Raw genomic sequence first — 27957 nt, 5'->3', positions numbered from 1 at the left:
TGTCTGTCAGTAATTGTCTTTGAATGGTTCTGGGAGGATTCTTACTTCTTCCCCGATGTTAAAAGACACTTTTTATCAAGGAATGAACCGGATTTTGAAATGCGTTTCTCTATTAGACCGTGTGTTACTTCGGATTGGCCATTGTTGTTTCGCATACATCTTCAGTGTGGTCCCCATGGTAACGCTAACGGGTACCAGTCCACCGGGTCACCAGTCGCGCACGCGGTCAGCCCCTCATTTGTGTTGAATGTCATGGCGCGCTGACATACAACTTGAAAACCCATGAGACCATCTTAAAACACTATTTGCACAGATTTTCTAATCCAAGAGAAATGCGAAAAACTTGGATGTGAATCGCTTTCCATCCAATGTATCTACAGCGGTGATGGGATCTTCAGGGAGAGAAATTTAAACACGGATGGAATGCATTGTCTATTTTACTTGAAATCCGCCACAAACAAAAAATAAATCCAATGGAATCTAAGGTGAGTAGTAAAACTACGTTTTCACTCATTGGAGCTTTGTGTTTCTAAAAAAACTCCAAAGGCATTTAATCAGAAGTGTTCTTGAATTTCAAAAGTGTGTTGAGTTCATGAGATGAAATTCTCTATTGTTCGAACATGGCGTCCAGTAGAGTAATAATTATTTTAATTGTTTTTACTTATATTGCATAACCTTTAAAATATCAAAATGTCCTATAAACCAACACTCGCTCTATGCTGTGTAGTCATGGATTCGATCATGCACTGTACTATTGTCTGTGAAGTCGATTAAAGGTCATAAAAAAAGAAAACAAGAAAACAAACAGCAAAAAAAAGGTAAAAGCGACACAAAATATTTTGGATTTTCTTCATCTTGACATCATTTAGAGGTCGAGCTATGCTGGGATGCTTTCAAGCATTTAGTTTTTTAGCGAATCATTTGACCGAGAAATTATATATTTTTGCTCGAAGTTTCGAAGAATCTGCGACGAGCCCGATATAGACAATGACGATTCCTCGCTTGCAGGTTCTTGTCACTTAAAATAACAGTCCTAAACTTTTAGCCTGTCAATCACGAAAATTGTCAGACGACACAAAAATTCCAGTTTCTGTAGCAGTCTTGCTTTATTATTGGGTTTAGCTGACAGTGAGAAAGTAAACAAATGCATGAATACACATGCTGAGGGTCCGACGACTGTTCGGCGGGTGAGTTTGGGTCATGGCAAAACGCGGAGGATCGACAATGACGAGGGTTAATAAGTTAATAATTGGTTAAGTGGCAATGTAAACAAAGGTGTTAAGATTTGTATTAGATTACTTGTGTCAATGCACTTTATGTTGATCAAGTAGCTGTTTTGATATTGCTAAGGTCGTCATCGAAATTTAGCGTGCAGCCATTGTTGCTTTATTCGATGACATCGAATAAAGCAACAATGACCGTGGGCCGTCAAATTAAATTTTAGTTTGTAAGTTATGACCAGTTCGTAACATACAAAGTGTAACGTCGATTGCTGGAGCACTTTTTGCCAGGGAGTGGCCAGGGAACATTTTTTCCGAGGGAGAGGCAGGAAAAGAGGCCGCTAAAAATAAATGAACCTTGAAAAGGGGGGTTTGCGACTTCTACTGTTCTAAGCCTTACAAAACGACCCGGCTTGATTTCAGATGAGTTTGAATGGAATCATACAAACGTTTACTAAAAAAAAAAAAAAAAACGAGCTTTATTTCTACAACAGTAACATAACGGTGCAGTGAGACGACAACGTCCAGTGGAGGGTCCAGGGGGGGGGGGGGGGGGGGGGGAAGACGCCCTTGATGTTCTCGATGGACCGTGATGGAAACGTCTGAAAGCTGAAATGCAGGCAGAATGAAATAGTTTTTTTTGGCGTAAAACCAACGCCTCCTAAACCTGGCATAAAACACGTCAGATCACAAATATATACGTAATAATTCACAGGAGCACGGAGATATTAAATGCAACTTCAATGTCGAAATCTATATCAAACGAGAAAAACGACACTGATGCATAATGTGCTAAAACGTCAGTGTTAGACCAAGCAGTAGGTGTGGGCGTGTTTATAAAGCGATGAAGGGCGCGTTCCCTTATTCTTTTTCCTATATACTCCCTTCACAATCTGTTAACACAAAGTGAACAGTACTGCCGTAAATGCGTTGAGCATGTGACAACGGGCGCGTTTACTTTTTTTTACGATATACTAACATGTTAACGCGTGACCCCAGTTGCTGTAGATGCGTTGACCATGTGATGAGGGGTGCGTTTTTGGACTGCCTCATCGCATTCTACCGTCCGTCGCGACTGCTTCTTGTGTTCCTCGTGTCTGCCGTCGTGTTCTTGCTGTGTAGGCAACACTGGAAGCCGCTGCGAGACCGAACCAAGCGCGCGCAGCCTGTGACCGTACCTGAGCTAGGATGTCTTTATACCGTGAGCCCACCAAAACTTACAGAAGGCTGGAAGGTGAGAGAGCGTGTGGCCGCAAATGTTTTAAAAGACTGAAGGTAAGATAGAGTTTGCCCTATCTTAGAGAGCGTGTGTCCGCAAATGCTCTATTTTAAGAACTGGAAGGTGAGAGAATGTTTCCGCACATGTTTTAAAGGGATGGCAGGTGAAAGCGTGTGTGGTTGCACATGTTTTAAATGGTTGGAAGGTGAGAGAGCGTATGGCCGCAAATGTGTTTTTTAAGGGCTGGAAGGTGAGAGAATGTTTCCGTTCATGTTTTAAAGGGCTGGCAGGTGAGAGCGTGTGGCTGCAAATGTTTTGAAGGGCTGGGAGGTGAGGGCGCGTGTGGCTGCAAATGGTTTGAAGGGCTGGCAGGTGAGAGCGTGTGGCTGCAAATGTTTTGAAGGGCTGGAAGGTGAGGGCGCGTGTGGCTGCAAATGTTTTGAAGGGCTGGTAGGTGAGAGCGTGTGACCTGGAATCACATTATTTTAAAGAAATCTTCAATATTAGGTCTTCTCAATCATCGTGAAGCCATCACCACAAGGTGCCTGCAAGTCTCGGGAATCCCGCGGGATTGTAGCAGGCGGGTCAACTTTTCGCGTCCAAGCATTCGGCTCACACGAGATGGTCACAGGTGACGTCACACACATAGGAGACGACACTTACAACGCCACCCTGAGACTCACCTTTGATGACAGCTACATCGTTATGGTGATACTGACATATGTCAATCACGAGAGCCTCGAGTTCAGGTCCCACAAGAACGCGGTGCTGCAGCAAGTACAGAACAGCCCTTTCGAGTTGCGGGTTACTATGGGCACCCCACCCGCGGGATACACCCGCTACTGTACCCAGGAGGAGAGCGGGACATCCCGCGGGCGGTGGGTTGAGTGCGGGAAACTCGCAGGTATCGAGGAGTGCGACGCGTGGGTACAAGATCCTTTGTTCGATTTTGATCAAATTCACGGGTTTCACTGGGTCCCGTACGAGTGTCAGCTGCATCATTACACGGATGAGGAAATCAAGAGGTGCTTCGCCAAGAATGGATGGAGCGATATCGCCTTTACGGGTGAGTCATTAAATATGCAATTGAACCCCGGTAACTATATTATGAGAATGGCAAAAAAAAAAGTAGTCCGACAAAGCTAGCGATAAGTAAAGGCTGATTTCTGCTGTACGATACACTAGAACTCTAAGACCTAGCTCAAACGCCGTTCGTTCAATGTGCCGTTTCAAATGCAAATAAACGCAGAACAATCGAATTGGTTCATTTACATGCATTTGGAACGGTACATGAAAAGAACGGCGTTTAAACTAGGTCTAAGGGTAATTCCAAGCAATGACAATCATAACGATTGTTACAAGTCAATACTTCTTTCATTTTCCTCAACAGGCGACTCCCACATGCGGTATCGCACTTATCACTGGGTGACACGTCTCCATGGCAACTGTGACGGCTGCATCAAAACCCACATCAAGATGGTGTTCAACAAGATCCCGAGGATAGAGTGGATTTTCGACGCGCGCGGGACACGCTGGCCCATCACTTTCCCAGACATACAGCTCCCAAACGAGGTTTACGTTCATCCAAAAACGCGGCGGTCCATGTTCTCAAAGGAGCTCCCTTCTTCAGTCTTCGATGTGAAGCTTTTCATGATGAACTTTGGACACTGGGTTTTACGAGAAAGTACCCAGGAGAAATTCATGATAAGCAAGCTAGAAGCGTACGCGGAAGCCATCAAGAGAATGAATACTAGTAAAGGGCAGAGGAGGTTCTTGTGGGTCAACACGGTGAGTTTGCCGTGGCGGGACGACAAGGCTGTTGTGGAGTGGATCGAGAACCCTTCGCCTTCCCGAGTGGCACAGTGGAACCGCCTGAGCGATGCGGTAATGAGGGAAAATGGCATACAAGTTGTGGATGCTTTTCAGATCAGTAACAGTCGTATTGGGGCCACGCACGACCAAACGCACTACGCCAAGAGGTTCGCGCGGGGGGACTGTGGAGGAGTGGTGGAGAACGCGATCAGCAATACCATTGCCAATGCTCTATGTAACTTTGACATCTGATGAATCATCGCATTATTGTAAAATACCCTTGTAAATGGAGAAAAGTGGTTATCCAAAAGCCTAGTTGGGTAGCTTTTTCCCGGCAATTAAAAATGCCTCACTCAGCGCCATTTACACGAGATGAGACAGCCGCTCAAGGACATCCAAAAGCCACAAGTATTCACGGGTAAAAAAACCGCACCGTAATTCGAGATTACTAAACGAGGTACCAAATAACCTCTCGGGTAAGTCCAAACCCATCACACAAACCTCATATCATTGCGAACAGAATCCCACAAATACCCTGGCTAGTTAAAGGCTTTTATACCTTTTGTATTTCCATATTTTGCAAAATAAAAACACTTTGTACTTTTAAAATTGATATTTATTGCTCTTTGTGTTTTGGATGATGAAATGGGCGTGGTCTTTTTCCTCTACGAAACCTAAACCTTTCCCTGGTTAGACGCCGCTCTACAAGCCCCAACTCTTTGGGAAACCTCGTACTCTCTGAATATCAGGTATGACATGCTCAAATGATTACACGGACCCTTTAAGAACAGCGTCTCACCGACTTGTTCATCACCTTATGGACTACGATACTTTATTGCATGAATCCATCGTGACGTCTTCGCCTTGTCGGGCATCCATATAAGCAGGCCGTCTGTCTTCGCCCTGCATGTACTGAACAGCTACTCCATAGCCTCTGACTCGTCCATTGAGGACCTCTGAATTTGCTCGTAGCCTGTGCTGAGAAGGTAGCGAAAGTGAGGGTTGTCTGATAGTCCGGCACTTCTTAGTTCCTCGGAAGCTAGAAGGGATTCGATGGTCGGCATAAACTCTGACAAATGCAGGCCTGTGGGGTTAACATAGCACTCGTTATTAGTCGGTAGCTTTACAACCACCTTTTTTATCTTCTTCATCATCATCATAAACATCGCTATCAACACTTTCGATACCATCACAGCAATAACTAACATTAGGGACCTTAAGCAAGGACGACGACGGCTAGGACAACGCGATCGAAAAAGATGTTTTCGCGCGTGGCGATCAATAATAATTTATTTGCAATGGAAGAAGCAAAACATTACAGTCAGAGACAGATAAATATAAAATAAGGATATTATTTCTACAGCAGCTAACGTAGTTTTGTTTTCTGCCGTCGTCGTCGCTTCAGGTCCCAATAATAATTATCGCCACCACTATCATCTTTACCACCATCATCATCACCATCACCACTACCACGACCATCCTTATCGCCATATCAACATCAGCATTCTCATCGCCATCGCCATCATCATCATGACCATCATCACCATCACCATCACCATCATCATCATCACCACCACCATCACCATCACCATCACCATCACCATCACCATCACCATCATCATCATCATCATCACCAACATCATTATCAGTCATCGTCAGCACACAACACACTATCCCTGACATAATATTCAAGATTACAGATTGTTGCCTTCGTCCTCCTCTCTCCCTAGAAAATCATCATGTCCTAAATCAATATCACCATAATCTTTATCATCGGCATCGATGTCATCATGATCACCATCATTACAATCGTCGATTATCATCACCACTGCCTTTATCACCTCATAAAAATACTTCAATCTTTCGGCTACCACTATTTTGCCATCAAATATCCACTCCATACCTTGACTGTACGCTAGTTGTACGGTCTTGAAAAAAACGGCTTGTCTTGCGCTATCCAGTGGGTTTGACCCGTGAAACGAGGACCAGCTACAACACACATTTGAACATCTTAGAAATTATCTATTTAAAACTCATCCAAATAACCATCAAAGGACATCATATTAAAAAGGAATAAATAAATTGAAATTGAATTGAGCTCTAAAGAGCATAACCATACTTAACCACTTTGTCTCAACCACCTTCTAATCAAATTATCTTACTAATGCATGATGGGACATAACTGTGACTGTGTCATATTTTTACTCACTTGTCTCGAAGGATAGCTTTACACCATATCATGAGTTTAAGTAACTGTGACTGTATCATATTTTTACTCACTTGTCTCGAAGGATAGCTTTACACCATATCATGAGCTTAAGGTGTTCTTTCTGATCAATCTCTGCTTCTCCCTAAAAATATCAGAGTATCCTTTTAATTTTCCAATTCAATTATTTTATTTGGCACCTTTTCATCTTTGATTCACGGGCGTTGCTTCAAATACATTCATATTGAAAAACAAAAATTTACAATTGGTTTTCAATTATATTTCTATTTACAATAAATTCTCTATCATCGTACTTTGTAGCGATGTCATTATATAGTTCTCATAACAAAGCACTTTCCCTTATTGTTGTTGCTTCCCAAACAAATTGAGCTATTTATTGGTTGCACTCTCCTGTTTCAAACTAATCACCTTCGAAAATGCTATGGCAGGAGGCATCGCTTTTAGATTCTGTTTTGTTGCGGATTGAAAAACCCTATACATTTCTTCCCTCAATTCACTATATGCCGGGCATTTTATCATGAAGTGTTCTTCGTCCTCGACTTCAACCAAGCATATTGGGCAGATTCTTTGTTCAGGGGGAGTGTACGGTTTTGCGTGACGTCCTGTTTCAATAGCTAGTTTGTGGTTGCTTAGTCTAAGCTTTGTTAGCGCAATTCTGTGATTAACATTTTTAACTTGTGAGAGATAATCTCCGTAATTGTGAACGCTCTTAAATTTCTTAAATGTTCTCAATTTGTTTTTATGTCGAGGGTCTTTCCTTTCATCGTTATAAATTTCATTGAGCCAGGTTTGTTGTTCTGTCAGTCTCTGTCTTATGAGATTTATTGGTATTTCTGCGTCGAGTGGGTTGACCATACTTCTCCTAGGCCTGCGTGATTTAAAATATGTTTAATTTTGTTCGTCCAGAATTCTTTCTTTTCACGTACTAACTTGTCGCGCAAGTTTATTTTGGTCTGAATTTCTTAAAGCCCCCCAATATTTCAATGCTCTACATTTAGCCTGGGTTCGCAGTGGAAATCTTTCCACCTCCGCCCGGCAAGCATTTGAGCTGCAATATTTGTTTACCCCTAGAAGTCATCTAATAAATTTTGTGTGTACTACCTCGATGGGGTCTTTATCTATCTTGTCTTTGCAGTCTACCCCCGAAAACTCACTGCCGTAAAGAATTGGCTTTATTAAGGCGTCAAAAAATTTTAGTGTGAGGGGTACAATAGTTCGAAAATGTTCACCCATTTCGTTTCTCAGTTTATAAAGAGTCTTTAGGGCTACCTTTTTTATTTCTTGTTTGGCTAAGCTAAAATTTCCGAATGCGCTGAAATGAACGCCCAGGTATTTATATGATTTCACATTTTCAATCAGATTATGTTAATAACGGAATATGTAGTTCTTTAGTATCTTTCCGCAATTATTAAAGATTAGTACTTTGGTTTTGTCTAGATTAACGGAAAGCTCACTCTTGTCGCAAAAGTCAGCTAGTACATCAAGGTAGCTTTGTAACCCTTTTGCTGATCTTGAGCATATTACGAGGGATCATCTGCGTATAGCATTCATGTTAAGGTCCTATTGTGTATCTCACAGTCATCCCTATTCTTAGCGTTGAGTTTTTCTGGCAGGCTACTTGGGTAGAAGTTGAATAGAGTTGGCGAAATCATGCACCCCTGTTTCACTCCTGTGTAACATCTTAATGCCGTCGCCAAAAAACTGTCTAATTTTACTGAGGATTTATCATTTGCATACATTGAAATTAGTACGTCAAGGAAACAACCTGCTATTCCTGCCAATTCCAGTCTTTTGAAAAGTTTATTTCTGGGTACACTGTCAAATGCTTTGCTGAAATCGTCGTAGCTCGCAAAAAGGATATTACCCGATTTTTTTGGTTTGGACTTTACCAGGGGCGGATCTAGCTTTTCGCTAAAATGGGGGGGGGCTCAGTGCCAAAGGGGGGAGGGGGTAATTTTTTTTGTTACATATGGCTTTATGGCAGCACAAAGGGGGGGGGGGGTTAAACCCCCTTAACCCCCCCTAGATCCGCTACTGTTTTAACTCTTGGAGTGCTAGAAAAATAGCATTGTAAAAACGTCAGTGCATTATCACTCGGTGGTTCCAAACATTTTTATACACTGCACTCAGAGAATCCATGTGTCTTAACCCGCATTGTTTCATGGGTAAACGTCCAAATATAGGGCTGGTAAGTCAAAAATGAAAAAAATGAACAAGACCTCACCATAAGTTGCAGAAGATCAAGCGCTTTCTTGAAATCCTGCTCGTCCGAATTACGGTTCTTATCACCAATGTAGAGCTTAATGGAAAAAAGAACGAAGAACTTCAGTTGCCCATGATGCCATTAGCACACCATTTTACATAACAACCTAGGAGCTTCAAGCTCACTTCAAACATTTGTAGAATTCAACTGTGAATATTAAGGTTCTTCTTTAATTCTTAATAAGCCATGTACCTGTATTAGCTCTTCGCATGGAATTGGCGGCATGCTATCGAAGCTGAGATTTGAGTGCTGCAAATAAAAAAATAATGCGAAAAATTGAACAGACCTCTTTTTCCATCTCTCCCTGCTTAACAACAACACACGCTCAGCAAATCACGTTTTTCGTTTTTCTGTCCGTGTATCCGTTTGTCAAATTGCTGTGTTTAAAATTGCAAAGAGTTTACCACAAAGGTAAGTCGAGGGAGGGGGGGGGGGGGGCTTTGCTTGAAGATTGTTTCCATCTCGACCCCTGAACGCTTTCTATCAGAGGTTAAGGTCGCTTTAAATACAGGTTATTCTTAATAAATTTTATGTAATCCAAGCTTAGTTGATTATTCTGTTGTGTCTAGAGCTTACATATTTCGACGGTTTCTTAAATATCATGTATTCTGGCTAGGCATACAGGCCAACCTTTTAGAAGTTACCCTCACATACCTGTATGGTATTTATTGGATTGAGTTATGATTATGCGTTATGCAGGCAAACTGCGGCTCCTCGAGACATCGTCATCCGGTCCCAATTGCGTAACGTGGCTCATTTTAAACACCCATTTCAAATAAGGCTGCACTCGCGAAGTGTCGCTTGTTTATTTAATACGGACTACACTACGTTGACTCTCCGCACGCAACCCTTTTTGAAATAGAAGTATCAAGCCTGAGGCTGTGTCTATCATGAGGAGATATGCCAACGGGTTGTGTGTTGCGCTCTTGTGTTGACGAGTTGTGCGCTTTACCTGAATCACCTCTAGGGGAAGAGACTCCTGATGGAAGATGATCGCGTGCTCGTTGTTAATCGCTGTTAAGGCAATCACACCGAGAGCTGAATTAAACTCTCTTCAGTTAAAATTGGTTCTTACAAGGAAGCATGAGCAAATCACCTTATTTTCTGATTCTCACTGGAACACAAGCGTAAGGGCAAGCGCTAGAGAACGCAACTGCTTGATTTCCTTGCGTTTGCGTTTATGTTTGCACTTGCGCCCTAGGAGAACCAACCTCTACACATCGCTCAACATAGTAGGCATGTTTGACATTTCAATCCTTCCTATCAAGGGTTTTCATGCTACGAGTTGTCCGTGGAAAATTTGACCTTCATGTGGAAACTAGTTATGCAAGTGAAGACCCTAGCCCCTTGAACTTAGATGAACGGTAGTTGGAAGAACTTTTTTTCATAGTTTTGTAAAACTGACATTCACGCTGTTCCAAGTAGAGCAATTAAATACAACTTGCTGCAAGAGATCACCCATGATCTAGAGAATTGTATTTTCGTTGAAAAAATAAGTAAGGGGAGGGAGCTTGATAGCCCTTGAAGTCACGCTTTTGGCCACGCCCAGATAGTATGTAAAATAAAAGGAGGGGTACATACAGTTAATCTCAGCCTCTTCGTCGATCTTATTGACAACCTCGTCCTCATCGCTTGCAAGCAACGCCAGCTTGCTTAGACTCAACAGGGTCTGGCAAGAAACAGGGCATAAAAGAACGCATACAATGAGATCTAGGTGGGAACAAGGCGTGAGGGACCACAGTGAAATCTACATGGAAACAAGACATAAAAAAACAGTGATATCTACATGGGATTAAGACTCAAAAGAACACATCGATATTCACATGGGAAAAAAAAACATAAGCGAACACATACAGTGAGATCTACATGCGAACAAGACATAAGAGAACACAGTGAGATCTAGGTGCGAGCAAAACATAAAAGAACACAGTGATATCTACATCGGAGCAAGACAGAAAAAAACAGTGATATATGTATATGGGAACAAGACATAAAAGAACACAGTGATATCTACATGGGAGCAAGACAGAAAAGAACACAGTGATATCAACATGGAAACAAGACATAAACGAACACAGTGATACCTACATGGGAGTAAGACAGAAATAACAGTGATATCTACATGGAAACATGAAATAAACGAACACAGTGATATCTACATGGGAGCAAGACAGAAAAGAACACAGTGATATATGTATATGGGAACAAGACATAAAAGAACAGTGAGATCTACCTGATAACATGACATAAAAGAAGTTCTGTATCGAAGACTTTCTGGGGTAACGAGTATTTAAAGAGTGTCCTCGTTTTAAGGTACTCAATGTAGCAGTGTTATAAAATCCTGAAGGCTTTACTTTACCTTTTTCCTTGAGAGTAGGGCGCTTTCTTTGTCAGCGAGATTTCGTAGCGTCTCGTGTGCCTACAAAAAGATTTGAAATATGAATATCTTTTCGTATTGTTGTTTGATTCGCCTTCTTACGTTGTGCGGGAATTGGGTCCAGTTGATAAGCGAAAAGCGCGCTGGGACAATTTAGGGAACACAATTCAACCGAACGATGCTACTGCTGATTTTGTGAATCTAACTAATGAAGATATTCCGGGAGCAGAATTTCCGAAATATTCAATATCCCAAAACATGTTTACGACGCAATGTTGAATCGCCATGATGAAAAAAAATCTTTCAATGAAATCAAGCCCTTTATGACATTAGTCTGCCGTACTCGCCGTACTCGCATGCGAGTTTGCCACTGCCCAAAAGGACACGTGTTTTTTTTAGTGCAAGTTGCCTTTTGACTGTATTATCATTTCACTACCTTGAAGAAGTTCTTGGTATGAAGGTCGTGGAGCCAGCTGAGATGATGGTGAGACGAGAGGAATTTGGCGAGGTTGTCATGCTGAGGGGCTGGTTGGCTCAATAACCTGTGCCTCTCCCCCTTGTCCATGTACCACTTAAACAGATAGTCAGAGAAGCCCTAGACGAGGGAGAAGATAAAAGTATGGACTTTATGAACAGATAGAATGATGAAATATCCATGTACCACTTAAACAGATAGTCAGAGAAGCCCTAGACGAGGGAGAAGATAAAAGTATGGACTTTATGAACAGATAGAATGATGAAATATCCATGTACCACTTAAACAGATAGTCAGAGAAGCCCTAGACGAAGGAGAAGATAAAAGGATGAGACTTTATGAACAGATAGAATGAGGAAATATCCATGTACCACTTAAACAGATAGTCAGAGAAGCCCTAGACGAGGGAGAAGATAAAAGGATGAGACTTTATGAACAGATAGAATGATGAAATATCCATGTACCACTTAATAAACAGATAGTCAGAGAAGCCCTAGACGAGGGAGAAGATAAAAGGATGAGACTTTATGAACAGATAGAATGAGGAAATATCCATGTACCACTTAAACAGATAGTCAGAGAAGCCCTAGACGAGGGAGAAGATAAAAGGATGAGACTTTATGAACAGATAGAATGATGAAATATCCATGTACCACTTAATAAACAGATAGTCAGAGAAGCCCTAGTCGAGGTAGAAGATAAAAGTATGGACTTTATCAACAGATAGAATGATGAAATATCCATGTACCCATGAACATATAGTCAGAAAAACCCTTGTCAAGGGAGAAGATAAAAGGATGAGAAAAGTTGATAGATAGAATGATAAAATATGAAGTAGATAGTCAGAGAAGTCGTTATGAAGGAAGAAAAAAAATCTCGAAAATATGGTCGCCAACATAATACGTAATAACAATAATATCTGAAATCTAGACGCTATGGGAAATAACTGAACTGAGTCTTTACCATGTCTTTGAACTGCACTGTGTATTGCTGCAAAGTGTCCTGGTCTCCGCGCGATTCACACAGCTCAATTAGAACTCCAAACTCGCGGTATTTCTCAGCAAGGGAACTTGCGTACTTGTGATGTCCCAGCTTGGCTACAAAAATAGATTCGAAAGGTTCAGCTGGCACCCTGTCGACCTGACTACGACTTGACAACCATCAGTAGTAGCAATAACAAAGCGTCGTATATAAGCAAAAAAACGTCATCGTCTTCATCGCCTTCGCTATCACCATCATCATCATCACCATCACCATCACCATCACCATCACCATCACCATCACCATCACCACCATCATCATCATCATCATCATCATCATCATCATCATGGTCACCATCAGCAGCAACATCACCATCAACAACGACGACGATAATGAGAACAACAGCAACAACAACGACAGCACCAAAACCAGGAACAACAAAAACGTTTCCTTTCAGAACAGCAGTAATACTTAAGGCCGATTTAGAGACAACGATTCAGTTGTATGCGACCCCTCTACCACTCGAGTCGTAGAGTGTTTAAATCAGCCTAAGACTCCGCTACGATGCTTGACTACGCAAGTCGTAGTGTGTAATTTAGGGCTAAGACATGTAGGCAGGTCGCATACGACTAAATCGGGCTGTCTAAATCGGCCGTAAGAGCTACAATAACAGTACCTAGAGGGAGGATAAGGTTGTATCGGTCTTGCTCAAATTTCTGCTCCACTTCATCGTAACGGTCTCCAGACTTATCACAGTGTCTGTATCAAATCAACAACACATGTCAGTATTTCTACAGTTACCAGTACAATTACTGAGTCTGTATCAACATTTCTATCATCAATTGCTATTTAAACGTTTATTGGTTTCGCTGTAAACGCTGGAAATCCTTACGACTTACGACTAGCTGGCAGGCACACTTAACCATATATCCCTGGGATCTTACCTCAGCTACTCCATTTGGCGCACGCAACCATCCAACATAATATCCCTGAGAGCCTACCTCAGCGACTCTAACTGGCACATCTAACCATCAAACACGATGTCCCTGAGAGCTTACCTAAGCAACTCCATTGGGGACACTCAACCATCCAGCCCGATGTCCCTGAGAGCTTACATTGGCGACTCTAATTAGCACATGTACCCACCATAAAAGATGTCCCAGAGAGCTTACCTCAGTGACTCTAATTAGCACATGTACCCACCATAAAAGATGTCCCAGAGAGCTTACCTCAGTGACTCTAATTGACACACGTAACCATCCAACACAATGTCCACAAGAGCTACCATCTGATCACACATCAGTGCCTGCACCTAAACACCAAACGTAAAGTAGCGAACCTCATAGTCACACTCGACAATGTTATAAAAGTAGAGTGCCTTTAATGTGTGTTCTTTTTAAATAGGACTGGTTGTGATTCCTCGAGAAAATACCCGAGTCTTTGTTAGGATAAGGTCACCCATGACTTTCTGAACTATAGTAGTAAGTACTTTTCTTCTTCACGGCTCTGATCTAATTGGTAGACTTACGTAACGTAGAAATGTTTATGTACAGACTACCAGGACTCTGGCCTGGGGCGTTTCTGGTTCGTACCTGCTGATCATCTGTATTCTCCATCATACGCTCTGTGATCCTCAGCTGCGGGAACATAAATACGAAGAGTCAACAGTGGTAACGCAAATTGTAGTCAGTGACAATTACAGGCTTTTGTAGAAATAACCCAACTCACCTGTTTAATTAAGATGGTTCTGATGCCCGACGGACCCGTTGTTGCTATAAAATGAATACAAGACAGAAATAGAGTGAAAACAAATGACAGAAAAAAGATAAAACTCATATCACACCGACACAGCCCTCAAAGGCATCACCTAGCTAGCCAAGAATTTCTTACGTTTTTCTCCTTGTTATTCCCATTATATCATCCGCTTTCCATTGATACGGCACTGATCTGTTGTGTCTTATTATCTCACCTGTCCAGAACATTAGTTCCATGTTATGCTCTGCTGCGCTGCCTGTGGCTTCGTATTTTGCCGAGTTATCCTGTCGGTATTGCCAAGCCGACTGCAGCATTTCCTAGACAAGTGAAATAAAGTAAAGGATTGAGAGATGTGTTCCAATTTGTAGTTCATCCAGACTCACAACTGAAGTTGCGGTCTTCGCTAGGAAGTATAAGTAAAGGAAAATTGCAATAGAAGACTTCAGCTAAACAACTACGTGATTTTGAGGTGGAAAACTTAGCACCTAAAGAGCATCATTACACTCAGACCCTAACCCAGTCACCTCTAACCCAGCCATCGCCTAACCCAGCCACTCCTAGCCCAGCCATCACCTTACCCAGCCAACAGCTAACCCGGCCATCACCTAACCCAGCCACCCCTAGCCCAGCCATCGCCTAACCCAGCCAACAGCTGACGCAGCCATTGCCTTACCCAGCCAACAGCTAACGCAGCCATCGCCTTACCCAGCCAACAGCTAACGCAGCCATCGCCTTACCCAGCCAACAGCTAACGCAGCCATCGCCTTACCCAGCCAACAGCTAACCCAGCCATCCCTAGCCCAGCCATCTCCTAACTCAGCCATCCCTAGCCAAGTCACTTTAGCCAAGAGATCCCCTTACCCAGCCACCATAACCCAGCCAAAAGCTAACCCAGCCATCGCCTAACCCAGCCACCCCATAACCCAGCCATCTCTAATCCAGCCAACAGCTAACCCAGCAACATCTAAACCCAGCCACCCCTTACCCAGCCACCCCATAACCCAGCCATCCATACTTCAGCCAACCCATAACCCAGCCATCGCCCAACCCAGCCATCCCCATAACCCAGCCATCGCTACTTCAGCCATCCCCTAACCCAGCCATTGCCAAACCCACAATGGTCATGTACCTGCATTATTGTGTTGACTGTAACAACAAGGTTCAGTTTGGGTTCGGCTGCTGTGGAACTCTGCAAGTTGCTTTCCTCGTGTTCCCACAGACACTCAAATATATCTGAGATATTAGATACCTGAGAAACAGAGACACCTATTATTGTATATTGTTTATCTCGCAGATCCAATCAGGGACTTGACAAATGACAGTTTATGAATGTGCTAATCATCCATAACATGGCTTCCATTAGCAACCTCACCTCTCGGAAGAAAATATCATTATCGGTAAGGGTCTTGAACGGTGCTTTTGTTCCTCGTCTTTTTACTGCCTTACTGATAACAGCACTTGTTGTTGTCTGGAATCTAAAATAACACAGCCATTGCATCAGGATCATCATTACCATCTCTACCATTATTACTATCACCACCGCCATCATCATCATCACGTTTATTATAGGCCTAATAATAAGTTAAACTTATTGTACCTCTTAAGACAATTGCATAGTGCAATAGCGGCAACAATCTTCTCGGCATGTTCGCATAGCAAGCACCAAGTTGGGAGATTCTTGTCTCTCACCACTACCGTCTTTAACTGTGAAAAATAACGTTAATATGACGAAGGCCTGGTTCTGATAACAGCTTTTATAGTAGGTTAAGCTCTATGTGTTTTAGATTCAGGGCTTCCTGAATCATTGTTTTGTTCATTCACTGATTACCTTTTCCCATAGGCCAACACCCTTGAAGAAGTCCAGGAGAAAACCGTGCACCTTCAACTTGTCTTCAAGTTGATTCAGAATGATAAGAGACGCAGACGTGGACATTTTCCCTAAAAATAAATGCCATTTCATCACAAATCAATACTTAGATCAGATGTAGTGTACCTAATAAAAAATACGCAATGATATGCATTTAACATTTATTGAAATTATGTAACACTGTACACCAAAAATGCAGTTCTTAATCTATAACAATGGTTATATTTATTATTATATTTTCTTCTTCTTATAATAATAATAATAATAATAATAATAATAATAATAATAATAATAATAATAATAATAATAATAATAATAATAATAATAATTATTATTATTATTTATATTATTATTAATAATAAAAAGTTAATTTAATAATAATAATAATAATAATAATAATAATGATAATTATAATTATTATTATTATTATTATTATTATTATATTATTATTATTAATATAATTATTATTATTATTATTATTATTGTTATTATTATTATTATTATATTATTATTATTATTATTACCAAATATGTTGTTGCACGACCTTGGCGGATCCAAAATCCTTGTCTCATTTGGGAATAGCGTGTAGTCAGACACAAGCTTTTGTCTGATTTTGCTTGTTTGGTTTGATTGACTAAGCGCTTTTCCCAAACATAGACAGGAAATTTGGATTCCAGGAGGTCGCTCAACACTGAATTTGGCTATAAAAAGGACAACATTTCAATCTTTTTAAAACATTCTACAATACCTGCAGGTATGGACTCCGCCCATCTAGGGTCAGATGCGGGAAAATCATCAATAACTTCCTGGCTAAGTTTAGTGACTGCAGTGTCCAGAGCGTGGTCATCAGAAGCAAACAAATCATTGATGATCTCTTGAGCATCATTCTGAAACAAGAGTTAAAACAATAAGTTTGAAATACAGATTTAACTTACTGTTCTTACTGCCTTAGCTTCAATATGTGAAGTGCAATGTGTTTGTTAACGTAGCCTTCTTGCCAGCTCTCCAGTGGGTTAACTTTGAAATTCCTGTTTTGAGGGTGTTGGAATTTCTGTGGCAATGATCCTGAACAACGAGAACACCAGGAGAGCCGGCTTGCTGGCTATTTGTTAATGTTATGATTGACTGCACTATAGACCAATCCATAGCTTAGCCCAACTTTTCATCTTGCCACGAGTTTGCGACTGATAACTTTGTTCCACAGGGAATTTTTCTATTCTTAGGCTAAGTTCAAACGTTGTATTATCCATGAGCCGTTTTCAATGCAAATGGAGATAACAATTGACTTGATTCATTTGCATGCATTTGTATTGAATACAGCTCATGGATAATACGACGTTTGAACTTAGCCTTAGTAAAACAGAGAGGCGGAGAAACCCCTAGCCTTTTGGAAGCTACTGCTGCTTTTGCTGTCATTGTTGTAATTGTCGCTGTTGATGTTGTTATTGTTTAATGAGCTTTTCAGATATACTTTCTCTTGAAGATTATGATTATTTATGTGTATTTAATGCTTTTTCTGTACTTACACACTTCCTCTGGCAGAATAGAACAAAAGCCTTTTTAAACTGTGTTAAGGGGTCCGCAGACTCTCCAGCTTTGAAGTCTTCAGAGACTGAGATGTTTGGTAAGGTGCTCTGAGTGACCTGTGTAAAACAATGTCTTTAAGTTGCACTCAAGGAATGAATTACATAAGAGACCTAAATGTTGACATTGCCTCTGATTTTCAATATTTCTGCACAAATAAATAAATAAATGTAAGGGCTACTCATGATCAGACACAATCAGAACCAATGCAGTACTTGAATATATCCCAATTTGCCCGTGAGTGACGTTAGTTCACATTACATTTGGCTAAAATAAATGAGAACTTACGTCAGGTTTGGAGTCGGTCACTTCTACCATCAAGCTGAAATGACAAAAAGAAAACATTACAAATCACGATCTTTTCAGATACTGCAACAGATAAGGTACATGTATGTATGTAGTTTTTGCATGGTACCAAGGGCAGGTTCTAGTTTTAGCTTTACCTTAAGTTTTCATCATCTTTTGAGATGATGTTGATGATTCCATGCCGTCTAGAGAAGAACAGAGCCTTTTCTTCAAAAGCAGCTGGAAGTAAAAGGAAAAAATGGTTAAAAGATTGAAGGGATTCAATTAACTTAAAACAAACCTGACAATCTAGAGATTTATGTCTGACCTGCACCAAGGATTTCATCTATAGGTCGTCGGAAGTCAATTTTGTTGATAACGTCATCAGCATGAAATGCTATAAGTCAGAATGACATAGGGAATAAATAAATGAAAAAAAAGTAAAGGAGCAGTACATTACGCCAAAATTTTCCAGGGCTGCATACTTTTATGATCTCACTGCAGTATAATTTTAAAATATATACTGTACAGCAAATAGCTAGTTATTTGTTCATAGAAATTTTATTGAACATGTTGGCAAATGAATTTTGCTGGTGAACCTAGGGTTTTCATACACTGTGGAAACAGTGGAAAAAAAAAACAGCAGAAAAAAAGGTGGAGGGAGCCTTGTTCAGCCATAATTACGAGGAAAAGTTGAACTTCTCTATGTACACTTAAATATGGGTGGTAAGGAGGCACAGTGTCCCTTAGCCTGTCCAGTTCCAACATTTATGATTTTACCCATCATGTCACATGACCACCAGTACCTGGAACAATAATTACGGAGTGAGAGCTGTAGACGAATATGGTGGAACTCTGATCCGGTACAACCAGTTGGTAACCAAGCAAGTCCTGCAGGTGACTTTCCTGATAACAAAAAAAACATTATACTGTAAATAGTGTTACCTTTTGTTTCATAAAATCTTATTACTTTGCCAAATAGTCTTATCCAAAGCAATACTTTTTTATATTTGGTTCTCTTCCTAAGAACCCTTGTCAGCCACACCTTTTTTTAATGTCTTCAATTATTGGAAGGCACAAAACATGCTAAAAAAATCCTTCAAAAATCTCAAAATTGCCATCTAAAAATAAAGATAAATAATGCATTGGTGAAAATATGGCTTTGGCTTCACCAAACCAGCTGATGAAAATAGATGCCTTTTCGCACTTGGTACTTTGTCAGGATGATGAAATGGTGGCTGACACAGGCTATGAAATACAATAAGTCAAGTTTGTACTATGTAAATAATAGTCTAGGCTCTGAACCTACATCATATTCTTCCACAAACTGAACCACACTGACACTAGCAAGAGATGTAGGCTCCTCCACTTCACCCCCACTGACCGTCCCTACAGAACAACAAGAAAATTAGAAGCTGAAAAAAGTACTTTAATGGCACAGAAAGACAGAAAGACTGCTGCCATGGAAACAAAGGAGAGCACAAAACTGCTACCAAAACAACAGAAGGGCTAAACTACAACCATGGCAACAAAAATGCAGTGTCAGCTTACTTTCCACGACAACAGGGACAGTTAGCCTACATGTAACTAACTAACACAATATTTGCCAGTATTGTGTAGACACTACAAAACCTGCTTTGCAAGAAGGCAACTAGACATGGGCTACGGGGCAGTACAAAAGTGCAGCCATGGCAATAGAAGGCCAATAAGACATCTACCATGACAACAGAAGGGATGTCTGAAACTGCTTTCATGGCAATAGAATTACAGCGTCATTCTGGTTACAAGATCTGTTTATGTGTACTGTATACTGTACCCAAAAGATAGAAGAGGCTTGTTCTGGATGGCCCCTTGAGAGCCACTGCAGCAAGAACTAACACATCTGAGCTGAAAGTGGAAACTAAAGACTCAGTCAAAGATGCAAATCATTAATTATCACAAATTAATAATTAACGTAATTAATCAAATTAGACTAGAATGGGGTTTGACAAGGGCACAAAATAGGAACCATATCATAATATTTTCAGAGATTTTGCATGAAAATATGAAGCAGTATAAGGACATCCATTCACATTTAACCCAGCCCCCCTTTCAAAAAATCCTTGTTTTATGTCCCTCTTAATTCCTGGATCTCCACCACCCCCCCATCCCTGCACAGTCCCTCTCCAAAAGAGTGAACACAGTAACATACAAACCTAAAGTTACAGATATCTAGACACCATACTCTCATCTGGTCAACCTTCTCCAATGGAGTCTAAACAAAAATATCATCAAACAAAAATTTACTATGACAAATGGGATAAACAAACACAAAATACAGTCAACATTGTTAACCTGGAGGCTTTGCTCAGCAGCGGCAATGAACATGTTTTCACAATCACACCGGAAGAGTAGCTGAGGAAAAGAATGATTACATGAAATGTTAGTAACATCAAAGGCACTTGATGATTTGGCTCATCAGTGTAGGATATTGACTGCTCCAATTTGTATTTGAACACTGTTACTGAAGATGGTACCAGTGGTATGTACGTCCTGGTATGTATGTCCTGGTATGTATGCCCTGGTATGTATGTCTTGGTATGTATGTGGTGTCTTGGTATGTGTGTCTTGGTATGTATGTCTTGGTATGTATGTCCTGTTATGTATGTCTTTGGATGTATGACCTGGTATGCATGTCTTGGTATGTCTTTCCTGGTATGTATGTCTTGGTATGTATGTCCTCGTATGTATGCCCTGGTATGTATGTCTTGGTATGTATGTGGTGTCTTGGTATGTATGTCTTGGTATGTATGTCCTGGTATGTATGTCCTGGTATGTATGTCCTGGTATGTATGTCTTGGTATGTATGTCCTGGCATGTATGTCCTGGTATGTATGTCTTGGTATGTATGTCTTGGTATGTATGTCCTGGTATGTATGTCCTGGTATGTATGTCCTGGTATGTATGTCCTGTTATGTATGTCTTTGGATGTATGACCTGGTATGCATGTCTTGGTATGTCTGTCCTGGTATGTATGTCTTGGTATGTATGTCCTCGTATGTATGCCCTGGTATGTATGTCTTGGTATGAATGTCTTGGTATGTATGTCCTGGTATGTATGTCCTGGTATGTATGTCCTGGTATGTATGTCTTGGTATGTATGTCTTGGTATGTGTCTTGGTATGTATGTCCTGGAATGTGTGTCCTGGTATGTATGTCTTGTTATGTATGTCTTGTTATGTATGCCCTGGTATGTATGTCTTGGTATGTATGTCCTGGTATGTATGCCCTGGTATGTATGCCCTGGTATGTATGCCCTGGTATGTATGCCCTGGTATGTATGCCCTGGTATGTATGTCTTGGTATGTATGTGGTGTCTTGGTATGTATGCCCTGGTATGTTTGTCTTGGTATGTATGTGGTGTCTTGGTATGTGTGTCCTGGTATGTATGTCCTGGTATGTATGTCCTGGTATGTATGTCCTGGTATGTATGTCCTGGTATGTATGTCCTGGTATGTATGTCCTGGTATGTATGTCCTGGTATGCATGTCTTGGTATGCATGTCCTGGTATGTGTGTCCTGGTATGTATGTCCTGGAATGTGTGTCCTGGTATGTATATCCTGGTATGTATGTCCTGGTATGTATGTCTTGGTATGTATGTCTTGGTATGTATGTCCTGTATGTATGTCCTGGCATGTATGTCCTGGTATGTATGTCTTGGTTTGTATGTCTTGGTATATATGTCCTGGTATGTGTCTTGGTATGTATGCCCTGGTATGTTTGTCTTGGTATGTATGTGGTGTCTTGGTATGTGTGTCTTGGTATGTGTGTCCTGGTATGTATGTCCTGGTATGTATGTCCTGGTATGTATGTCCTGGTATGTATGTCCTGGTATGTATGTCCTGGTATGTATGTCCTGGTATGTATGTCCTGGTATGTATATCCTGGTATGTATGTCCTGGTATGTATGTCTTGGTATGTATGTCTTGGTATGTATGTCCTGTATGTATGTTCTGGTATGTATGTCTTAGTATGTATGTCCTGGTTTGTATGTCTTGGTATATATGTCCTGGTATGTGTCTTGGTATGTGTGTCTTGGTATGTATGTCTTGGTATGCATGTCTTGGTATGTCTGTCCTGATATGTATGTCTTGGTACATATGTCCTGGTATGTATGTCCTGGTATGTATGTCCTGGAATGTGTGTCCTGGAATGTATGTCCTGTTATGTATGTCCTGGTACGATGTCCTGGTATGTCTTTGGATGTATGACCTGGTATGCATGTCTTGGTATGTCTGTCCTGGTATGTATGTCTTGGTATGTATGTCCTCGTATGTATGCTCTGGTATGTATGTCTTGGTATGTATGTGGTGTCTTGGTATGTATGTCTTGGTACATATGTCCTGGTATGTGTGTCCTGGTATGTATGTCCTGGAATGTGTGTCCTGGAATGTATGTCCTGGTATGTATGTCCTGGTACGATGTCCTGGTATGTCTTTGGATGTATGACCTCGTATGTATGCTCTGGTATGTATGTCTTGGTATGTATGTGGTGTCTTGGTATGTATGTCTTGGTATGTATGTCCTGGTATGTATGTCCTGGTATGTATGTCCTGGTATGTATGTCTTGGTATGTATGTCCTGGTATGTATGTCCTGGTATGTATGTCCTGGTATGTATGTCTTGGTATGTATGTCCTGGTATGTATGTCCTGGTACGGTGTCCTGGTATGTATGTCTTGGTGTGTATATCTTGGTATGTATGTCTTATATATGTTTGATGTTCTTATATAGTATGTTGCTACCATTTCTTGGTTTATGTGTCCCTACTCTGAATGAAAATAGTACCTTTTCTTGTATGGCAGATGCTGATGTATGGATATCCCATTTTGAGAGTTGATTTCCACTCAGAGCATAAACAGCTCTAAACAGAGAAGAAAAAGAATTATAAAAATATATATACAGTTCAGTAGTTACTCAATTACATGAAACAATCTAAAGCAATTTTGTTTCTTAAAATAACACTTTATTGGTCAAGATAACATTTTCTCCATTAAAAAAAAATTCTATACAAGATTGGACAAAACTGAACTTTTAATAATTCAACAACTCTTGAATTTTTCTATAGAAAAACGTCAACAAAAAGGCTGTGTAGATCTTTTTCATGCTCATCCACTGATAACTATCCTGGAGATAACGAGGAAGCAATTTTTATCAGTTGGCTAACCATCTCCTATTTTTACTCTGTACTTTATTATTTTCTAGGGAAGGGTCCCAGGGGGGGGGGGGGGGTAATGATAGCCTATAGTGGTGGGTATAAGTGCAGGCGGTTTCCCCCTTCTCTCTACTCTCCCCCTTGCCCTGCGGCTGTTTTCTGTGCTTCCACCAGGAGCCAGGCAGCTTAAAAAACAGGATGGCACCTGATTACCGAATTGAATGTTTTTTTTCTAGGATGATAACACCAAGTTCTACCTGCAAGCAGGCTATAATTTTGATAATCATACCATCAATATTATACTGTGGAACTATACAAAAATAAAACTATTGCTATTTTTATCATCACATTTTTAGGTCATCGTCAGAACATACCTTGATGATGATGTGACTGCATTGCCAATTAAAACTCTTTGCAAGGCCTATCAAAAGCAACCAATGAATTAATTATAATCCACTTGCTAAAGGTAAAGATGTCTTTACAAACCATCAATAATTGTAACATGTCATCTTTTTTCAAACACCTTAAACATTTGTCTCAGGAAAAGAATAAAGGTACATCTGATGGAGTGCAAAAGTAGCCAATTGTTTTAAATAAGATACCGTAATTCTTACATTTGATTGAGCACTCTCAGGCGGCTGAGCTGCTCCAAAGAACAGGGATGTCATGCGGCGACCGATGTTAGACAGCATGCCACTGGATGAGCTAAGAACGTGTGTTGTGATGGTTTTCTGTACCAAAAGGAAGAAAAGGACAACAATAATTCACTACAGTCATTAACAACATAGAGGCAAATTTCAAACTTTTCACTAAAATAATAGAATTATTTTAATACATTACTGCATAAGCATGGTGGCAACATTATGCTATGGTTACAAAAAGACAGTACTTGAGATGGAATTAAGAACATCATATCATTTGTAGTTGTGCTCAGGATGCATCCATGGGGCTGCGAACAAAATAAAGCAAAGAATTAGAAATAAGCTTACCTAAAATAAGAGACAAATAGCCAATACAAAAGTTTTTACATGTACAAATACAGTATTGTTGGTGCATAAGAGAGCCAACACAAGATTGGTTATTCAAGGTAGAACTGTTTTAGCCACATATAGCAAGGGTGATGCTATCCCTTGTATAGAAACTTACAAGGAATGCGGTTAGCGAATGACATTGTTTTCCAGCCAAGTCAGCGGTGATCTCTACAGTACTAGCGTCTTGGCCGAGGCTAGGCCAGTAACGGACCAACCCCTCCGGGGAGGCTGCCATGACAGCCACAGAGGCTGCACTGTTTCCTTCACCGCCTAGGGCACTAGGCAATAGGGTCACAAGGTCGGCAGAATGTTTAAGGTCAGTGGCTGGAAGGACTAACTCTTTGCAGTATAGACTCTGAGGTAAACAAAATAATAATAAATACACTTGTAAGTGCTAGTCCTACCCTGACTTGGAAAGGAAAGAAAGGAAGCTGGGCTGACCCTATCCAGAATTGCAGCCATAGGCTGAATTGCTCTGGATTTACATTACATGGGGCCTTATTTGGATGCTATACTTATAAGGCGCACTGTGCTGCCACACAGTTTACATGGATGAGAGAGCGTTAGTATGTTAATGCCCCTTTTGGTTATACGGCCAAGTACAGACACTGAAGATGGACTCTGCCTTCTTCAGTGGTTCTTCCACAATAACAAGATGGTTAGTTAGGTTTTTGCGAGATGGGACCACCATTTAACAAAGCCATACAACTTTAATTAACATGGGGAGCAGAAACACCAAAGTAAGTTGTAACATTACATGTTACCATGTTAACATGTTACCGTGTCAGATCCATTTAATTGTAAATTAAGCGTGCACAGTAGCTGTTATTCTGGATGGGTGAGTTGGACCTGAATCTTTGTTTCCCAGTTTTTGTTTTAGGAAGTACATGAACTGTGTCTAATAACTTGTAAAATGGTATGACTTATGTATGACTAGAAAAACTACAGACAAGCTGTAGAATAACAAGGTGGTCTGCATAAGCATGGTTTAATCAGAAAAACAAATCAATGGATGGTTGAAATGGTGAAAACAAAAATTTTACTGGTATTTTGAGCGTTACCCCTTAATCTGAGTGAAAAAAAACAATAGTTGTGGATAGTTTTCAGGATAATACAAACAGGAAGAAAGCGTCATCTAACACAATTTTCAACTCAGTTATAGACTTTCCACTACCTTGGTTCCAGCAACAGGCAGGTATCTCCACACAAACAATCGACGGCCACACACAAGCCACGCCCATCCACGCTGCTCCATACCAACAGTAGCATGTTGGGCAGCATGGCCTTAAAAATAATCAGATATTTCAAAACCTGTTTTATTTCTTGATTAAAAGGTATTTTTACAAGCTTTCCCTGATTAAATGTTGTGGCTGGTACAAAGTACTGTCAAATTTTGTTACTTCTAATGTACACTTTTCCTCATAATCTGCTTCTACAGTATAAAGTGTAACAAAAAGTACTTTTCAAGGAGGCACCTATCTAGGGGAGGCACTTATTTAGAAAGGCACTTACTTAGGGGAGGTGCTTATTTAGGGGAGGTGCTTATCCAGGGAATGCACTTACTTAGGGGAGGTGCTTATTTAGGGGAGGTGCTTATTCAAGCAAGGCCAGCCATTATTCAAGCAATGTTTTTTGCTTGGAAACACCTCTTTTCTTGACAACCTTTGCTTGACAAACTCTCTTTTATCAATACTCATATGCTTTGCTTAACAACGCCTCTTTTATCAATAATCACGTGCTTTGCTTAACAATGCCTTTTTTTTCAATACTCGTGTTCATTGCTTGACAACGCCTTTTTTTTCAATACTCACATGCTTTGCTTGACAACGCCTCTTTCATCAATACTCACATGCTTTGCTTGACAACGCCTCTTTTATCAATACTCACGTTCTTTCCATGACAACACCTCTTATCAATAATCACGTTCTTTGCTTGACAACACCCCTTTTTTCAATACTCACGTTCTTTGCTTGACAACGCTTCTTTTATCAATACTCACATGCTTCCTCTTTTATCAATACTCACGCTCTTTGCTTGACAACACCTCTTTTATCAATACACATGTGCTTTGCTTGCCAATGCCTCTTTTTATCAATACTCACATGCTTTTCTCGACAACCTCTCTTTTTACGAACTCACATTCTTTGCTTGACAAAGCCTCTTTTATCAATACTCATGCTTTTTGCATGACAACACCTCTTTTATCAATACTTACGTTCTTTGCTTGACAACGCCCCCTTTATCAATACTCATGTGCTTATCTTGACATTGCCTCTTTTTATCAAACTCACGTGCTTTGCTTGACAACGCCTCTTTTATCTGGACTGGGAGGGTGTGACCAAACTCCTTCACCGTGTGGTTGGGCGTGTTCTCTATGACCTTGCCACCAAGGGCAGATCTGTTCGTAGACCTGGGTATAAAGGTTTTAGAGATCAGTGATAAGAAGGTAACAAAATAACAACTGTCAAACTCAACCTCCTCTCCTCCTATTCCTAAGGTAAAGGCATAGGAAGTGCATTAGCCTGATATCATGTGACTTATGCCTGATACAAAAAAATAACTAGTAATCAAATATGCTGGAAGAAAAAGGACACCAGAAAACCGCTAATAAATCTTCAAAAGATGAAAAACAGCTAAATCAACTCAAGTTGGCACATGGTGATATGATGCCTTGAGATTATGCACTAGTCAAATGAAACCCCCATGGTCCAGGGGAAGGATAGGGGGTTAGACTTTGACCCTGTACAAAACCGAGAAAAGCCCCCACCCCCTCGGGACAAAACAGCAGTTTAATGCACCTACCCCTTGGGATGCAAACTATAGGCAACTACCCGACAACAAGTCATCTGAAATAAGCTTTTTTATCTTTCAAAACCAATACACTTCAGCGAGTACATTTGTACCAATTACTATGAAGATAACAGTTACAAAAAAAGATGGAAAAATAAATCATCTTCATCTGGCATTATTTTTTTAAAAATTCATTTTTGCACATGTCGCCGTGCAGCATGCCACACGCTGATACATGGAATTTCTTGCTACAGAAGAGTCTCAAGCCAGAAACTAACATGATATTTGTGACTCTATTCACTCGTCCCAAACCCCCAGTCAAAAACTGTCAATTCCCCCACCCCCTCGGGACAGATTCTCATTCAAAAGTGCTCTAAACCCCCACCTTAAACCCACACTTCCCCGGGACCATGGGGGTGAGGGTGGGGGATTCAAATCACTAGTGCATTACTGACAAGAGGGGGGATAAGAGAGATGACTTTGCTGTTTGATTCTAAACTCTGTGATGATTTCATTCCAGCTAGTGGAAATATAACGAGTGGAAGTATAACGAGTACTCTTTTAGACCAGTTACTTCTATCGTCAAACAATGTGGGGAATGCTTTTCAACCGGTGACCCACAATTACAAACCTTGTCGTAGTCGAAGACATCGATGTATCAAGAAACGAACTATAGTTCAGACTCTGTCGGGAGGAGAAACTATCGCGTCCTCTGGACGAGGGAAATCCTGCCCAAGGCGAAGCCATGCTTGTTCTCGATAACAATTCACTGAAACTCCAAAAAAATGTCTGACGCCGTCTGCAACCTTCACCTGTTCAAAGTATTCTAAAGCTAGTGACTTATCGCTCCGTCCGCCATGTTTGCCGCGCGAATGAA

General features: G+C 40.7%; 2 protein-coding genes across 3 annotated transcripts; one reads left to right on the top strand and one right to left on the bottom strand.

Moving 5' to 3' along the window:
* Nucleotides 1–179: 179 nt before the first annotated feature.
* On the top strand, nt 180–4860 carry LOC116618594. Of its 2 annotated transcripts, none has more exons than XM_048730547.1 (4): nt 180–485; nt 2220–2454; nt 2947–3505; nt 3830–4860. In XM_048730547.1, exons 2-4 carry the CDS (start codon nt 2245–2247, stop codon nt 4501–4503), a joined length of 1443 nt encoding a protein of 480 aa, XP_048586504.1. In that variant the 5' UTR covers nt 180–485; nt 2220–2244; the 3' UTR covers nt 4504–4860. The 2 variants fall into 2 exon arrangements, with proteins under 2 accessions (XP_048586504.1, XP_048586503.1); XM_048730546.1 differs by lacking the exon at nt 180–485 and adding an exon at nt 496–1187.
* Nucleotides 4850–27957, bottom strand: LOC5512994 (nuclear pore complex protein Nup133). The gene is made up of 37 exons (XM_048730544.1): nt 27712–27957; nt 26582–26700; nt 25465–25574; nt 24406–24645; nt 24149–24208; nt 23874–23990; nt 23634–23680; nt 22893–22968; nt 20400–20459; nt 20261–20319; nt 19882–19952; nt 19375–19454; nt 18872–18971; nt 18394–18462; nt 18224–18305; nt 18069–18102; nt 17723–17839; nt 16945–17083; nt 16158–16267; nt 15927–16033; nt 15702–15804; nt 15459–15578; nt 14544–14646; nt 14303–14346; nt 14167–14211; nt 13804–13886; nt 13251–13333; nt 12557–12690; nt 11555–11713; nt 11101–11160; nt 10323–10410; nt 9694–9755; nt 8934–8990; nt 8703–8777; nt 6532–6602; nt 6155–6240; nt 4850–5335 (listed from the first exon to the last, which is right to left on the bottom strand). The coding sequence occupies exons 1-37, from the start codon at nt 27825–27827 to the stop codon at nt 5172–5174; spliced, it is 3450 nt and encodes a 1149-aa protein (XP_048586501.1). The 5' UTR covers nt 27828–27957; the 3' UTR covers nt 4850–5171.

This window comes from Nematostella vectensis, chromosome 7, assembly GCF_932526225.1.
Source record: "Nematostella vectensis chromosome 7, jaNemVect1.1, whole genome shotgun sequence".
Lineage (NCBI taxonomy): Eukaryota > Metazoa > Cnidaria > Anthozoa > Actiniaria > Edwardsiidae > Nematostella > Nematostella vectensis.
Note: the sequence above shows the minus strand (reverse complement) of the source record. Positions and strands in the feature narration are given on the sequence as shown.

Excerpts from the sequence above, each read along its gene's own strand:
- LOC116618594 (XM_048730546.1), top strand. The coding sequence starts at position 1,159 with ATGCTGAGGGTCCGACGACTGTTCGGCGG. Across the intron at positions 2,455-2,946 it reads AACTTACAGAAGGCTGGAAG|GTCTTCTCAATCATCGTGAA; the intron begins GTGAGAGAGCGT and ends CTTCAATATTAG. Across the intron at positions 3,506-3,829 it reads GAGCGATATCGCCTTTACGG|GCGACTCCCACATGCGGTAT; the intron begins GTGAGTCATTAA and ends TTTCCTCAACAG.
- LOC5512994 (XM_048730544.1), bottom strand. The coding sequence starts at position 27,827 with ATGGCTTCGCCTTGGGCAGGATTTCCCTCGTCCAGAGGACGCGATAGT. Across the intron at positions 23,681-23,873 it reads CTGAGAGTGCTCAATCAAAT|GCCTTGCAAAGAGTTTTAAT; the intron begins GTAAGAATTACG and ends TGCTTTTGATAG. Across the intron at positions 19,455-19,881 it reads AAGCCTCTTCTATCTTTTGG|GGACGGTCAGTGGGGGTGAA; the intron begins GTACAGTATACA and ends GTTGTTCTGTAG.